The sequence below is a fragment of the Oenanthe melanoleuca genome, chromosome 1 (assembly GCF_029582105.1).
Source record: "Oenanthe melanoleuca isolate GR-GAL-2019-014 chromosome 1, OMel1.0, whole genome shotgun sequence".
In the NCBI taxonomy this organism is placed as follows: Eukaryota; Metazoa; Chordata; class Aves; order Passeriformes; family Muscicapidae; genus Oenanthe; species Oenanthe melanoleuca.
The window spans coordinates 48,635,254-48,651,872 of NC_079333.1; the positions used below are offsets into that span (position 1 = coordinate 48,635,254).

The 16,619-nt window shown below is 34.9% G+C and overlaps 1 protein-coding gene across 3 annotated transcripts in view; it reads left to right on the forward strand.

Annotated features, from left to right (window-relative positions):
- The window catches only part of NBEA (neurobeachin), a 444,651-nt gene that overhangs the window by 371,645 nt on the left and 56,387 nt on the right, over positions 1-16,619 (forward strand). For all 3 annotated transcript variants that reach the window (XM_056503564.1, XM_056503573.1, XM_056503580.1), the window contains 2 exons: positions 3,098-3,238; positions 9,645-9,764. In XM_056503564.1, coding sequence (XP_056359539.1) covers positions 3,098-3,238; positions 9,645-9,764 — 261 coding nt within the window. The remainder of the gene's footprint in view (positions 1-3,097; positions 3,239-9,644; positions 9,765-16,619) is intronic.

Here is a 16,619-nt window from a genome sequence, read left to right on the forward strand (position 1 = left end):
GAGAGATTTGAGCACTTTCATTAGCATTTTCTATTTGTGTGGTTTCCTGAATCTGGAGTCATGTCCTTTACATTAATGTGCAGAGAGGTTGTTCACATCAGTGTCTCCATGACTGCCCAGAGAAGGGAGATCAGTTGTTTCTTGTATTTCTTCACTGCAGGCCGGACATAACTTATGTGAGGCTGAAGTAGGAGCTGCAGAGTTGTGTAAGCATGAGCAGCTCCCAGCTCTCCTCCCCATGCAGTACTGCATTGAGACAGTTGTGCCACTTCTGGGGTCCCAGGTGTCATCCCCACATAAATAGGGCCATGATTGCACATCACCCCCTCCAGAGCAGCTCAGGGACTTCCAGATCACCTTCCCATTGCAAGCAGTCTGATGTGCAAGACATACCTAAGCAATCTCCTCATGGACACTATAAAGGCTTGTGGAATGAGAAAATAACCCATGTCTCCTGAATCTCAGGCTGTCAGACAGATCACTAGTTCATCCAATACAAGATCTGTCCTGAAAAGTTGAGGTGAGACTTTCTAGTTGAAGACAAGCTATTCCTCCTTTCCTTTCCTTTCCTTTCCTTTCCTTTCCTTTCCTTTCCTTTCCTTTCCTTTCCTTTCCTTTCCTTTCCTTTCCTTCCCCATTGTCCTTTCCTTTCCTTTCCTTTCCTTTCCTTTCCTTTCCTTTCCTTTCCTTTCCTTTCCTTTCCTTTCCTTTCCTTTCCTTTCCTTTCCTTTCCTTTCCTTTCCTTTCCTTTCCTTACAAATATATATATTATATTAAAATGTTATTTAAAGATAGTGATCAAACCATCCTTAAAATTTTGCTAGTCTGTAAAATAAAATACCTCATAATTATTTTGAGCATCAGTTATACCTCACCAGCCTTGTTACTCTAGTCAATTTACAGTGAATAATGAAAACACATCGCTTATTTGATGAAAGACTTCTAATAAGCATCAACTGTGTTTTGAAAGGCCAGGAGTTTTCCATTTTTTCAGTCCTGCATTAATCATCATATTCATTCTCCACTGTGCCTTCAAACCTATAAAATGGTGACAGATGATGTCTCTGTCTTCCACAGCCTCAGAATTCACGGCAGCATAGGATAAGATGCACCTTCGTAGTGGAGGGAAGAGATATTCTCAGGGTGTTTCTCCATTACCAAATACAATCTCACCAATTTGTCTGCTATTCTGTGTTCCCTTCTCAGAGGGGGTGAACATTTCATTTTAACAGACTATGGTGTGAATTAGTGCTTTAGCTCTTGGAATGTGCAGTTGGGGCTGGAATTTTTTCTGCTGGAGAAGTGGATGCACAGCACCTTAATGAGGGTGGTGTCAGCAGGTTCCATCCAGTTCCCAAAGCAACCCAGAGCCTGATATAATTTAGCAAAGTGCACATATATCTGCACAGTTTGTCAGTCTAATGGGAAAAGAATGTCTCTTTCAAAGAAGCTGTTGAACAACCATTTTTATATAATGATAACTTAAAGGCTGTAATACTGCCAGTGTATTTCCTGACACTGGCAGGATGTGTAACAAAACCAAGTATAACAAAGATGCAAATATTTATTTTTTCCTATTGCCAATATCTGGGAAATGAGCCTGGAAAGTGTTAGGGAATGGCTCATACTTCTCTTTCTAGAATGTTTTGTTAGGTCTTTCAGTGCAGTCTGCACCAGATAACACCGATCCTTTGGGATTACTCAATCATTTTACACATATGAGAAAACTATTAACATCTCCATGACACAGCAAAGTACTAAGCTTAATGTGAAAAAGACTGAAATCATAATGCTTTAATATGTAAGTGTTCACCAAAGTCTGTTATTTAAAAACAAGCTCTAAATCAGAAAACATCATGTTCTATGTCAGCCTTGTATGCATCCACCTCAAGAAACATTGCAGTGCTGAAAGAATAAAATAATTGCAGCTTTAAAATTTTTTATGTTAATATCTAGTGTAGTGAAACACAGAGATTTGATCTTGTAGTGATATTTCCTTTCTGAATTACTTTGGATTTTAATTTAGTAGAAAAAATTTGCAGTGAAATAAAATGCAAAAATACTGGTAGCATTTTGAAAAGGGTCAAAGTCCTTGCCTATCCATTTATTTTTCATACCTTTAATAATATAAATTCTAATTAAAATTTGATTATTGTAAATCAAGTAATAATTATAAACTACAAAAATGTATACAATTACTGGGTGTGGAAGTGTGCTCTCCTTTAAGTATTACACTCCATGTGTTTGGTTAATTTTACTATAAAAGCTAAAATCTATTTTCTTTATCCAAGTAACTTTTGCATCACACAGTGACAAATACATTTTGCAAAAAAATTATAAGATGAAGTGGTTTAAAAATCATAAAAAGCTTGTCTTCTTCAAGTAGCAACATCAAAACCAATAGTTCCTACTACTGCCTTACATCTCTTATTTTTTACCTAATTTGTGTAGATTGTCCTTTAAGTTTGCTCAGAATGGACTTTGAATTTTTGAATAATTTCCCCATTCTATTGTTTTCAAGTACAAAGCTTGTTTGCTTTGTTCAGTGAAACGTGGCTTTGTTCAGTCAGAAAGTACACCCAGTCCTGAGGACTCTGCATGGTTTTTAAGTATTTCTGCTTAGGATCACCAGACACCATCAGCAGTTCCGCGTGAAATCTTTTCATCATGAACTGCGCATTACAAAGTATCCTGTGTGAGCAAAAGTCAGTTTTCATTAGCTGTGTGATTATGGTGAATGACAGCAACAGAAATATTAGTTTGGCCTCAATGCATTTTAAATGCAGTTTTAGAAGTCTATTTCCAGAACAATGTTACTGAACTAATTGGGAAACAAGTTATACTTCAAGAAGGTCTTGAAAGTTTGCAGATGTGGATCACTTCTATTTGTCAGTTGAAATAAGGAAACTCATAAGAATTTTAGTACACAAAGCCTTTGAAAACAAACTCTAAGCTTACAGCCATCTCAGGGGTTACTACAGGATGGAATGGTTTTGGTTGCAGAGTCTCCTGTGCAGTGAATTTTAATGCAGAATTAACCTATGTTAACGTGCTGCCCTTCAGCTGATAATATATGTGACCTCTTATCACTTTACAGCCTATTGGTGCTTTGAACCCAAAGAGAGCTGTCTTCTATGCAGAACGGTATGAGACATGGGAGGATGATCAGACTCCACCTTATCATTACAACACCCACTACTCTACATCTACTTCTACCTTGGCTTGGCTTGTTCGTATTGTAAGTATTTCTGGATCCTGGTTTTCATGAATATCTTTATTTACAGCATCTCTCTGTCACTTAGCATTGTTTTGTTTTGTTTTGTTCCTATAAAAGCACATTTGTATTAGAATCTCATCGTTCGTCCCCACCTTAAAATCTCAGAAATTCTCTAGATGTACTTGATATACTCATTTGTAGTCATCAGGGGCTCCTTCCTATCCAAACAGTCCAAAATTAATTTAAAAATAAAATTGTGGTGGTATAAGGACATATACAATGAAAAAAATGCATCTAAACCTACCTCCCCATAAATATCTCTAGATAATACACAAATTTGATACTGCTCATATTCATTTATTATTTTCAGCTATGGACAGATCCATGCAACATTTAAAAAAAAGCCTTTTGTAAGAACATTAAACTGTCACACTGAGAAGGGAATTATATAACCAGTTTTATATTAAAGCAGCATATTTTATGCAAATGAAACATGAACTATGAACTATGCTTCTAAATTAATGAATATCTCTACAGTTTTCAGAAATGTAAAAATGTGGATTCTAACTTCAAACTATTATGTCAATTCTGGAAACCTCATGCTCCTATGACCAAAACCAGATCTAGGGAACTTCAAATGTGGAATGAATCTGATTTCAGTGTATGTGTTATCACAATTATTTACAGTCTAAAGAGTGTTGATGAGACACTGAAGCTTTCACAGAAAAACCTGAATTAATGAAAAATTGAGCGATTGTGTAATTACTTAAGTTAAAGCAGTACACCTTGTCAATAAAAATCTGTTACATAAGGTGTATTCTAAGCATGTTTTGCATACAACAAAGCAAAACAGCCACACAAAGCTTGATAATCTCAGCTTCCCTGAGACATGTTCATTTTTTTCTGCTCAGAAGGGAATTCATGTATCTGTGAGTTCAGGATACATTTCTTAAATTATGGGAACCTTAGTGCTGATTACACTCCTGTGTTGGGTGACCACTGTATTCCTTTTAAATGTTGCTAAATTATTCATCTATTGAATACATTTTATGGTACACATGCTTCTTTGTTGCCTTAAAGTAGATTAAAAGCAGTAGTTTTATTTGCATGTTTATCTATTAGTTTTGGCTGCTGTACAGCAAAAGATCCTCTCTTGCTACTTGGCAAATTCTCAGAGCTGGAAGTCTAGTTAGAGGCTGAATGCACAACACACCAAGGAGTATTCATTTCCTGTATTAGGCTAATGCAGTGTCATTTTTACTACTGCTGTTTATTTAATACTGTAGATGTTCTTTTTCTCTTTGTGTTCTGACCTAAAGAGCAAGAGAATAAGGTCTTTGTCTTGATGGCCTTGCAATACAGAGTTTACAACTTATATTTGTTAGAGCAAACAATATATGTGAGAATAGAAAGCAGAAGTGGAAACCACTGATATCCAAAAGAAGCTGCCAATGAAAAGGTGAAAACAACAAATAACTTAAATACAAGGACATTCCTACATAAGTATTTTAAAGATTATTTAAGTATGATTGACTCACAAAGAAAAGCAATCTCTAATGGGAGTAGACAACAGAAATGAAAGAAGACAAATCCAAGGAAAGTTTGAACCTCAGAAAAGGAAAAAAAGACAATAATATGATAAGACTGAATAAGGAAGCAGATGGAAACCCTAAATAAATATTTGACAATAAGTGTATATAGAGGAAAAGATTATGCCAACAAAGATTATAAAGTCATAATGATCTATATAGAGATATTTTTGTTACAAAATAAATGATGAAATATCCTAAAGGGAGAAAATTGTGCCAGTGATATTGATAGATAAGGCTAGGTCAGATTTCTGTAAGTTAAAGCAGTATTTCTTGCTTGTGAATTTCTTGAGCTAGAGCTTTGATGAGAGTTTGTGAAGACGGCTCTGTAAGAAAAGGTAAATTACAGTCTAGTCCAGAAAGAGGAATGTGACATTAAGAGATGCAGAGATTCAGACAGAAAAATGCTTTCAGTACTTTGAAAGACTGTAGAAGAGTGATGAGAAAAGATGTGTTACTGTAGAGCTTTTGGTAGAAAGTGACAACAAACTGAGAGTGGAGGACAGGAGTACAAACCAAACCCATAGTAGAAGACTATGTAAACCAAAGAGAAAAGGAAAAGCAAAAGAAAGAGAAAAAAGTGAGGAAACAAATGAAAAATGACAAAAAGGTTAAATTGGAAATGAGAGTTTAGATAGAAGCAGAACAAAGCAGTATGTAGTAATGGGGATCCAAGGGGAGAAACTGCCTGCCTAGACCTTAGTATTGGAGGAAACAGTCTTTGCTGTAGGTAAGGAAGTTTCAGCCACTCTGAACTAGATATATATAGAGAGAATTGTGCAATTGCCACAAAACCTTAAAAATTATTTTAAGCTTTGCTTTTCAGCTTTGACAGATGCAATCTGGTTTCTGTCAGTTGTCTTCAAAACATTGCTTTTAATATCATATTTTTGAGTCAATTCTGTGATAATCTGTTCCCTACTGCCTTATATTTCCCTCAGTTGTTTTTCCTTATCTGATGTATTGTGGTGGGTTGGCTCTGCCTAGATGTCAAGTACTACCAAAACTACTCTACTATTCCCCTCTTCAGCTGGGCAGGAGAGAGAAAAATAAGGAAAGACTCATGGGTTGAGATAAGGGCAGGGAGAGATCCCTCACCAATTACCTTCATGGGTAAACCAGACTCAGCTGTAGCCTCCCCCAGGATTTTGTTTGCCACACAAGCCCAATACAGGCATCAGGCTAGTTTTTTAAAAGACACTCTATGTCTTAACCTCAGCTCTGTGGAGTTAATTTTTGATATATCTGCCTTTGTTTCACCATTAATATATATTCAATTGTATGTATTTTTGTGTAAATGAAATTGAATGTTTATAGTTTATTGCTAGGTGACCTTACTACCAGAAGACTCATTTTGTTCATGTGCATTTCATCTGGTGCACTGAATATTTAAGTTGCAGAAGATGGAATAGTTTAGACCAAGAATTCCACTTCAGAATGCCATGTAGTCCAGTGACTTGACCTGAAAAGTTGACAGAAGGAAAAAAAAGAAAAACAGAAGAATGAATTCTGGCTTAAGTCACGTAGAATGTGAATATCAGCATTGGTTTCAGATTTTTAGGAGAAATAGGATAGAGTTTTGATACAATTGAAGATTTTCAATAATTGTTACTTTAGAAGTTATATTTGTGTAAATCAGTTGCATCTTCATGGAAACAGAGACCAGTGTTTGAGAGCATGATTCTCTAATGTGATAGTCAAGATGCTTGTAGAGAATAATTGTTTTCAGTTGCCATTGCAATGGCTGCATATTTGTACAAGGCAGAAGACATTCTGGACTTATTAGGAGTTAAAAAACAGTTTTTAGTGAGATTCAAAGGTGAAGAGGACTGGATGTCATCTGGTAAACAGAAGTGAATTTGAGTCTTGTTTTTATTAGATTTGAGCAGGACTATCACGGATATATCAGGCAAAAGGTGTGTGCCACTCTGACAAACCCTTGTATAATCTCCCTCTCCCCTTACAAATGGCTGGAAAGACATTTTTGTTTGACACAGGATGTCTTAGAATGACCACCATCACGACCTTCATCATCTACTCCCACCATAAATGATTCAAATGAGTCTGGGTACTGCTAAAAGGGAACTGGAGGGAGAGAAGTGCTATTGAGTGGAAAAATTCATTGTTCTCACTGCTCAAGCTTGTGTTCAATGTAATCAAGTCCCCCACGAATTTCTCTCCTTGTTGGCAGTGAACAAGGCGTGAATTTTATTCAGAATGTTAGGAATGAGAGAGATGGAGCTGTAATGAAAACATTGTGCTGCTTTATAGCTTTCACAGCAACAAAACCTTTACATGAAATGACAGTAATCGGTATCATAGAATAACAGTATTTAAATGAGTATATTGAATACAGATATGAATTATATTTATATAAGCACTTGACTTCCCAGAGAATAAAAATTACCTTAAAATTATGTTAGAGGTCTGAGATAAAGCAAGTAAAAGCTCTGAATTTCTGCTAAGGATTAAAAATCCAAAAAGATAGGCACAACAGGCCATGGTAGGATAGCATAATAGGGCACCCTGTAGTGCTCAGCTACTAAAAGTTTAATCCTTGATTATGAATTTTATTGCTTTTGTGTATTTGTCTCAGATGCTTAAAATAATGTTGTCATGGAAGTTTGGATTAATATTTTTACATAATTTATTGTAATTACATCATTTTTCTGCTTCTTTTAAATCCATTGACTGCTTCTGATTTCAGAACCTCTACAATGATCCACAGTCTGCTTCACAATAATATTCACAAAAATTGCACATATCTTACAAAGATAAAAAGTGATGGGTAGGAGTTTTTAGAAGACAGAATTATTTGTGCTCAGATCTAGAACATACTATGTTTTTCAGTCAGGGCAAGCTACAAAACAGAATAGTTACTATTGCAAATATATACAGATAATTGGGAGGAGGAATTAATTTTAAATCAAAATAATTATAATATTAAAATATGTAAATTTAATAAAATTATAGTATTAACAGAAATGTAAGATAAATTGATATAATCCATTTTCTATATATATTGTTTTCCATTTTGTGGTTGTGGGTCTGAATCTTACACATTTTCATTTATATTTTGCATTAAATTCAGTATATGGAGCACTGGAAAATCTGGATAGAAATTTTCTTTCAATATTTCTGTTCATTATGATAGTTCATACTACTCATCAAGTTGAGCTACTGTTAAATTTTAATATTCTATTTAAATTATAAATCTCTTCCTCACCACACAGCCTTTCAATATTCACAAGTGCAAATAAAGCCATTGTGCAATGAGATTTAGGGACCTCCAGCAAGAAATTATATAGCTATGATTTTGTATTTAATTTGATTATTTTAATTAATTATTTAACACATATTAGGATTCTCTGATTGGAATAAATGCATGGATGAAAGTATATTTATGAGATACTATTCTTTTGAATGTGTTTATTAGAGAAAAATTCCCCATGTTTTAAGAGGAAAAAAATTGGTTTTCTTTCTTTGAAAGAAAGTAGCAGTGCATGATAGAACAAACATAATTGGGAAGACATGCTGGAGTAAAGGTAGAGAAACAATGGTTTCTGGAAGTCAGAATTCCATATTTTATTTTCCTCTCTTTTTTTGGATATTTTCACTATTTTTACATCCATGCTTTCCTTATGTACATTTTAATTTCTCGTAAGGACTATGTATAAGATAAATTTCTTCATACCTTTTCCATCTGGGGAAATTTACACACCATGTGTATAATGTGGCATAATTCCTTCAAAAATTTTTTGTTGATGGAGGAGTTCCCTGACTTGTTCAAAAACTCCATAGAAGGAGAACGAGAATGTTTAAAATAAAATTCAAATAATAGACAAGTAATACTGCAGTCACAATTGCAATCTGGTGATCATGAACTGCTTTGATTAATAAAATTTCCAGATGATTAGGATATGCAACAAAATAAGTTCGGGTGTGAATTTAATAAAAGGGATTTTCTTTGGCAAAAAGACTTTGGCAAAGAGAAAGAAGCAACCTCCAGCCCTGTAGGCACACTGACAGCTTGAATAAGAGAGCTAATGGAGTAGTGGTGGAAATCCAGGTTCCTGCCAATGATCTTCATGTTCAGGTTCTAATGTCAAATTAAGGATTTGATCCACTGTTAACCCCTTCCCTGCAGTGGAATGTAGTGACATCAAAATGTTAAACAGACTGTCTAATACCTGAGCTCTTCCTTCTCAAAAGCTGGTAGCTGTTTCCTTTTAGTAAGAACTGGGATATGGTTTCAGGTAGAATTAGCAAAAGTAAAGGCTAAATATTTAATTTCTGTACCTCTGCCCCAAAATAATGATAAAACTGCATATCCTGGAACCATAATTTGCCTCATAATGACCATAGAACCATTCGTCTCACATTGAGGCAAAGTGGAACCTACCGAGCTCTTTACAATTAAATGAAAACAAGAAAGATTTAGAGATAGGATTTTTTAAAGATTTTGACATACCAACATTCAAGGAGTAAACAAAGCCCAATTATATAAATAACACAGAATGTGTTTGTAGTGGTTGCAGTAAAGGAGGCAGTCATTGTGAGCTGGAACTTAGCTACATATGTCTGCCACTGATGGGTAATTAGTCTTAGGGTATAGAATTTAGGGTTTGTTTGTGCAAAATGTGTTAGTGCCAATAAATACACTCAGATGTTCAGTGCAGAAACCCATGCATACATATAACTCTGAGGTGCCATGTTTTTCTTTAACTCTGCCTTTATGAAGTATTTTGATCTGCAAAAGGCTTTTGGATTTTGACAGAAACCTGCTGCATGAGTCCTTGTACTGTTTTCTTAATGTGTCATAATTTCATTAACTGCAGGAGCCCTTTACAACATTCTTTCTAAATGCAAATGATGGCAAGTTTGACCACCCAGATCGAACCTTTTCTTCAGTGGCCAGGTCCTGGAGGAACAGCCAAAGAGATACCTCAGATGTGAAGGTAACTTATATGTTAAATAAATGGGTGAATATCCAATTTCATTATGGTATTTTTGTTTATCTAAACATAAAGAAGGTGCTGTATTATATTTTATATTTACATGTATCTAATTTCTTTATATTCAGCACACTAGGTATAGTGTAAATATATAGATGTTAATAAAGTTTATTGTTTTAACACAAACAAAGATTCTTTGAAGTTGAGTGGACAAAAGGTGTTTTGTTTTGTTTTGTTTTTTTAGAGAAAAACAGCCTAACTGATCTAATTTAGATCAGATAATCAGGAGATGGAGAAAAGGCTGTTTTTCTCAATAAATTGTTCTTTCCTGCTGTTAACTCAATATTTGGCCCACTCCATAAAACACAGCAGGAATTGGATTTGACCTTAAAGTGTCATATTGTTATAGCTTGCCTAGCTCTGGGTTTGCATTGCCTGGGGCAATTAATAAAGCATTAATGACAAGACGCATTTAAAATGTTGGCTTTTCTGTACAGCTTTAGCTTTTACTTGAATGTGCCTGGGGATATTATGCAACAATACACATTAGATTAAAACAACTTCTACACTATATACAGAAACAGCCAGAGAGCAGGGTGATTTTACTGCTGTTATTCCTTACCTTTGTATTTACCTTGTTAAATACAAAGGGTTATTGCTCATAGACATGGGACCTTATCAGAAAGAAACAAAAATCTAGCAATATTTTGAATAGTATGGTCCCTTCTTGATTCTCATTTTTTAGTAATAAAGTAGGTAAAGGCTGCACTATAAAAATAGCTCTTTCTTAAAAAAAAACCCCACATTTTTGCAGTGAATATGTTTCTCTTCTATTTATATACTACCACTCATACTAGGAAATGATAAATTGAAGGTCATATTGCCATTATATTTTTTACTTGTCTTGGCAAAGAAAAAAAAGAAAAAATATGTAGATTTGTTGGTTTATTTTTATCCAGGGTTCCTGTTTGCATAAGTATTCCAACAGTCTCAGAAGAGACAAACCATGTTATTGTTATTCAGTTACTAGTTAGAATAACTGGAAATAGAATAATTAGTTAGAAAAATTGCAAATTATATGGTCGTCCTAACATATGGGAGAAAATGCTTTATGAAGAAATCAACCTGAGTCTCCTACAAATCATTTTATATTTATTCATGCTCCTCTGGAAGTCAATAGTTTTTTAAGTACCATCACTCTTAGTCTTGTAAGGTAAACCAAGGAAATTTCCAAATTTGACAGCAATTTGAGGTAGTATCTACTATATTTGATTTTTACTTTTCAATGAAATCTGGTTTTCCTGGAATTCCACTAGAGTATCTGGGGAAGTGACTTCCTAAGAGTAGGGCTCAAATAAAGGATAAGAGCCTTAAACTGAGAAATAAGGGAAGACAGTTGGAAGTGACTGTAATCTTCTTGTCTGGCTTTAGTACACAGGAGGAGGGCAGTTAAATACATCAAGGCATTGCAAAAGATAAAGGAATATCTGGGGACAGACGGAGAGATGGTATTCAAGTGGGGTGTGTAATTAGTGAAAGGATTGTTCCTAAACTAGCAACCAAATGAGTTATCAGTAAAATAATTAACTGAAATGTTTGTCTGAAAATACCAGGAGTCTTGTGAACCAAGTGGGATAATTTAAACTGCTGCTGCCAGCCATTGCAAGGATGAAGGAATTAAGGATGGATAACAGCTGCATTGCAAAATGTATTTGCATTAAAAACTCCAACTTATCAAAATAAAACAAATATTAAAAAAGTGCTCAGAAATAGGTACTTTCAGAAAAGGAAGGCAAAAGGTTAAGAAATGAAGTAGCTATGTTCTTTAATGCCACTGAATGTAAAAAAAAGAATTTGGGATAGCAGGTAAAATAGTAAAAATTAAGGGTCAGATTTGCTCTAGGGGGAAGACTGTAAAACAATGTGTTCCAGAATATGTTTGGCAGTCTACTCCAGAGCCCCCAAATCAGATTTATAAATATATACACATTTCTGTTATGCCATTTGAAGGAGAAATACTACTTGGAGCTAAGTCATTACAGAAAATCTAATATGGAAGTAACAGATGAGGTATGTTAACCAATAAATGTTTTCTCCAGATAATCCCTGACCTGTCTGTTGAGGGAGACATTAGGGAATAAATATGCTGTTTAAAATAGGAGCTTGTTAATTAATGAAGATACAGGAAAGATGAGTTTAGAAAATAATGTTGATTTATTTTCATTTGATTCAGCTTAAGATGAATATACACGAATAAAAAGAAATTCTAAAATGAACTGAATCTTTAAAGGATACTAAAACAAATAGAAAGCATTCATAAATTATCTAACAAGAAAAGAAAAATCTGTAGAAATTAGGGGAGATTTAATACCAGCATTCAATGTATTACACCACCAAAATAATTTATTGAATATTAATACAAAGCTTCAGTAGCCTAAACAAAATACATCAATGCACTTCTATTTGGTCTTCAGTTTAAGAAGGAAATTTTACGATCAACAGGATGGCACAAAGTTTATCATGATACCAAAGGCTTATCCTTAGGTTATGACAACTAGAATATCTCATGGTTGTCCACCTGAAATAGCCTATCTTTATTCAGAGCTATTATGTTCTCAGAGAACATTTTTCCTTGTCCAGTTGTTAGTATGAATTCTTGATGGATAAAGCAAATGCTTAGTGCTTTCTTTGCTGGAAAACATCAAGTGTAAGATATACCTGGAGTTAACCAGAAGAAGAAAATATGTGTTTTAGGAGTTGGATACATGTAGAAAAATGTGTATGGGGGAGGGTATTTAAATGTCTAAAGTGAAGACAGATAAGTGCTATGAAATATGCAAACATATGAAAAAGAGAATTATTTGTCAAGGTGCAAGGAGAACCTCAGAGGAAAAGGATCGAGTGGAAAAATGCTTATTTAAGCAAGAGAGCATGAAAAGTTAGGGTGAAGTTGAGTATTCTCTAAGTTTGAATATCCCCACAAAGGGAAGTAGCAAACCCCTTATTTGTAAAACTTTTTTTTTTCCACAGACTGGCAAAGTACTGGCAAGGCCCTTTGATTTGCAGAGTCTGTGTTTCTTAGTGATCAATCAAGAATGAGTATAGCGGCTAATTGTTGCTGTTGTTTGTTGCTTAAGATCTTAATGAACTTAATTTCTCAATGCCACTACATCAGGGCCAACTTCTCCCTGAGGCTTTGAAGTTCATTCTGCAAAATGATAGGGAAATGAACTATTATTAATACAACAAGTGGCTCATTTTTTCAGATTTGTTGTGCTACTGTTTAGAATGCCTTGCTGGACTTTCAAACATTTTAATCAAGTTTTCAGGGACTTGAAAAGCAGTGAGGTTTGGTGAACTACTAAGAAACCCTCTCAACATTTCTGGCCATTTTTGTCACTCTCCTAAGAGTAGCATCCACTGTCTTGCACAACAGAAAAGCTTCAGCTCTGTGAGTGTGAATAATACAAAAATTTGTGGTCAGCTCTCTGGCAACTTCTAGTATTTATCCAGCAGTCCTGTAGGAAAGGAGAGAGTGTGCAAAAGAGAAGTGTTCAGGTTGTGTGTGAGTACAGAATCTGAAGGCTTTGTTGAAGTTTTCTGTATACTTGTATAGCTTCTTCTGGCTCCACATGTAGCTATACATGGGGGAAGGGGCTTGGTAGTGTGGATTTCCTTGTGATATACATGCTGTAAATTCTTTTCCCATCCTAAAGATTTTTTTGAATCTTTATAGTAAATATTTAGTGTGTGGAATACATCCATCAAAGTAGCAAACTTTGAAAACTGTTAAGACTAGCAAGTGTTCATTATTCATGTATTCCTTATCATACATTTGAAATTCATCTGAGCTGCTTTAAGTACATTTATCTCTGATTCTTAATAATCTCATTAATTATTGTGGCACAGGTTATGAAATAATTTTAAAACAGCGTGTGTAATGAATTAATCTGACATTCTTCATTGCTGTGTGTTGTAAGATGGCCAGAATTTTTGCTCTCAAGTACTGTATTAAACAATTATAAGAATTGTCTTTATTCTTTATTAACAAGGTCTAATTAAAAAAAAATAGGAAAGTAAAATCTGGAGGGTTTTTTACATCAGTTAGTTTAAGAAAAAGGATTATGAGGCACATTATTTTCAAGAGCTTCAGTAAGCACTGAAGCAGATCAGTTTTAACTGATGAACTGAGATTTTTAAGTACTGCAGCCACTTTCCACAACTGCTCTTTTACACCCTTAATGTTGTTCAAAAAAATACATCCAAACCACTTTCACAGGATTCTGCATTAAAATTTAAAAACCAAATACCTGAAATTTGCAAAAGAACATATATCTCTAGGAAGCTCCAACTCTTTTCCTCCCATGCTTGTGTTCTCCCTGGCATTCCCTCTCTGTTTCTCCCTTTCTTTTCCCTCCTTCCCTCTCCCCTTTGAATATGTGTAGTCTCTTCTGGAACTGAATTATTTCACACTGAGCTAATGAAAATAGAGCTGTGGCAGTAGTTTGATCAGCCTGAAAACAAGCTGTAATTCTGGCATTGCAAATTGTGGCAAAAAGTACACCACCTTTGAAAAATGTAGGGTATGATAGATTATTGCTCAACAGAGGATTAAAGATTTGCTCAGACTATTTTGTTCCTTAGTCTCACGTTGTTTTGATTCATTTTGAAGAAACTCATTCACCTACAGTGGATGAAACAGAATTAATACAGTATGTGCTGTGTTGGAGCGGTAACACACAAGGGGAACCTGGATAGCAGAGTTTATTTTATTGTGTCTCCCTTGATCAACATCGACCTTCTCTCGAGATAATCAGTGCAAGCTGGAGGAAGAATGAGCGTTCGCGGGGTGACCTTTGAGGAAGCAAGTCACCCGGAAATGACCATAACTCGGCCAGTCAGCTTGCACATTTTTTTCTTTTCTCACTCCCCTCCCCCCCACCTCCCTCCAGTTTTTTGGCAACATTGACTTCCCCAGAACCTCCTGTTCAGACACTAATCTTTCCTAATACCTCTCAAACTCGTTATATGACTTTTTGAATAGTCTGTTTAGAAGTTAGAAAGGTAGCTCTGACAAAATGTCAGGAAAGTGCCTCAGTGTGAAATGGAGGAACTCATGACTGACTCATTGACCCAGTGCTAGACTCTTGTGGAATTCATGGATGCCAGGGGATCAACCTTTTGGGAGAAAAAGAAAGAAAGAAAAAGAAATGGAAGCCTTAAAACCTTGAAGTGAATTATACTAGAAAAGTGAAAACGTCTGGGTTGAATTTGATTTCATTGGAAGGCCATAAAATGGTATACCCTTAGCAAAACATATTAAACAGAAATGTCAGATTTGATGCAAGTGGTGTACAATTATAACAGTGTTAATAGCAGTCCTCTATCACCTGAAGACATATTTTTCAAGTTTAATTTCTCAGCAGTTTGGATTTGTCACAGGCTTGTAAATTAGAAAATGCATTTGGGGGATGTTTTCTTATATGAAGACACAAGGCATATAATACTGTTAACTATACCTTGGGGTTTTAGTATAGCTATTAAAATAAACTAGAGATCGCATTTACAGACAAGAAATGTCTGTTATAATATTAATGTTACTCTTTCTTTTATACACCCTTCAGTAGCTTTACTGCATTGTTCTTCATATGAGAAGAGCCAAGCTTCCTGGGCAGTTTGAAAGGCAGCTGACTATTAAATGATAGAAAGCTAACCTGTCTTATTAGAAGTGTGAATGAAAGGGGAGTAGAGGAGGTTACCAGCTGGTGAAACGTCAAGGACAACTAGACAGAAATTACTGCAAATAGATTTAGATCACTAAAATCCCTATTTTTATTAACTCTTTGAACTCTAGATATTTCTTGTGGTAAGAAATTACCCATGACAGGTAATGTAGTCAGGAAGATTCATTAAGTACCTTCAATATGTTTTGGCAAGTGCAATGAAACCAATAACATTTACTGAATAGTGTCAGTTGATGCAAAATTATGAGTCAACTGAGTTGAATACAATAGTATAGGCATTTAAAATGTTTAATTGATGTATGAATATTTTTTAAATGCCAGACTTTGAAAAGAATTTCCATATTGTGTGTCTTCTTTCTTTGCATTCCCTCATTTTACACCTGCTAAATGATGTAACTTGTAGGGAAGCTGTTTTATGAGCTTGTTTGTCTGTATTGATATTTTTCTTGATTTGCACTGGCTAACAAAATGTGTGTATTGTAGAAAATAAATATTTTGAGATTTGTGTTTCATGAACATTTGTAGGTTGAAACCTAAATTTCTCAAAGTCACCGTAGCTTCAAACTGGCGTTTCTTTGCACAGATCTGGCTTTACGTTTACCTTTTACCACTACTGCCACTGAAGATGAAATAGGAGTTTTTAGAAACCTCTTATCAACTATTTTGTCTGTCAAGCAGAAAGCAGACTGGGAGACAGAAGGTCTTCTACATCCTATCCCTTGACGTAAATACTATCTCTGAGATACATTTTTCCCCTGCTAATTTTTGAGTCTCCTTGTCCCTATCTTCAGGGGGAATTTAACAATGACACTTGTGAAGTATGAAACTGGTGATTTGTAAAAAGCTGTGTTGTATGACAAATTGCACTCTGCTCTGAAATGAATGAAAAATAGCAGATGCTGTCAGAAAAGTATGTGATCTCCATTTCCAATGTAAAGACTACAAAAGTTGACAAAAACATTTATTTTGGCTCCTGTGTGATGAACATGTGACAAAATATGGTATGGCCAAAGTATATAAAGAAGAAAATTAAGTTATGGACTGTTTAGCAATAATTCTGCAAGCTGATTGGGAAGGTTAGAGGAATATTTTGCATTTCTGTAACAAAGACAAT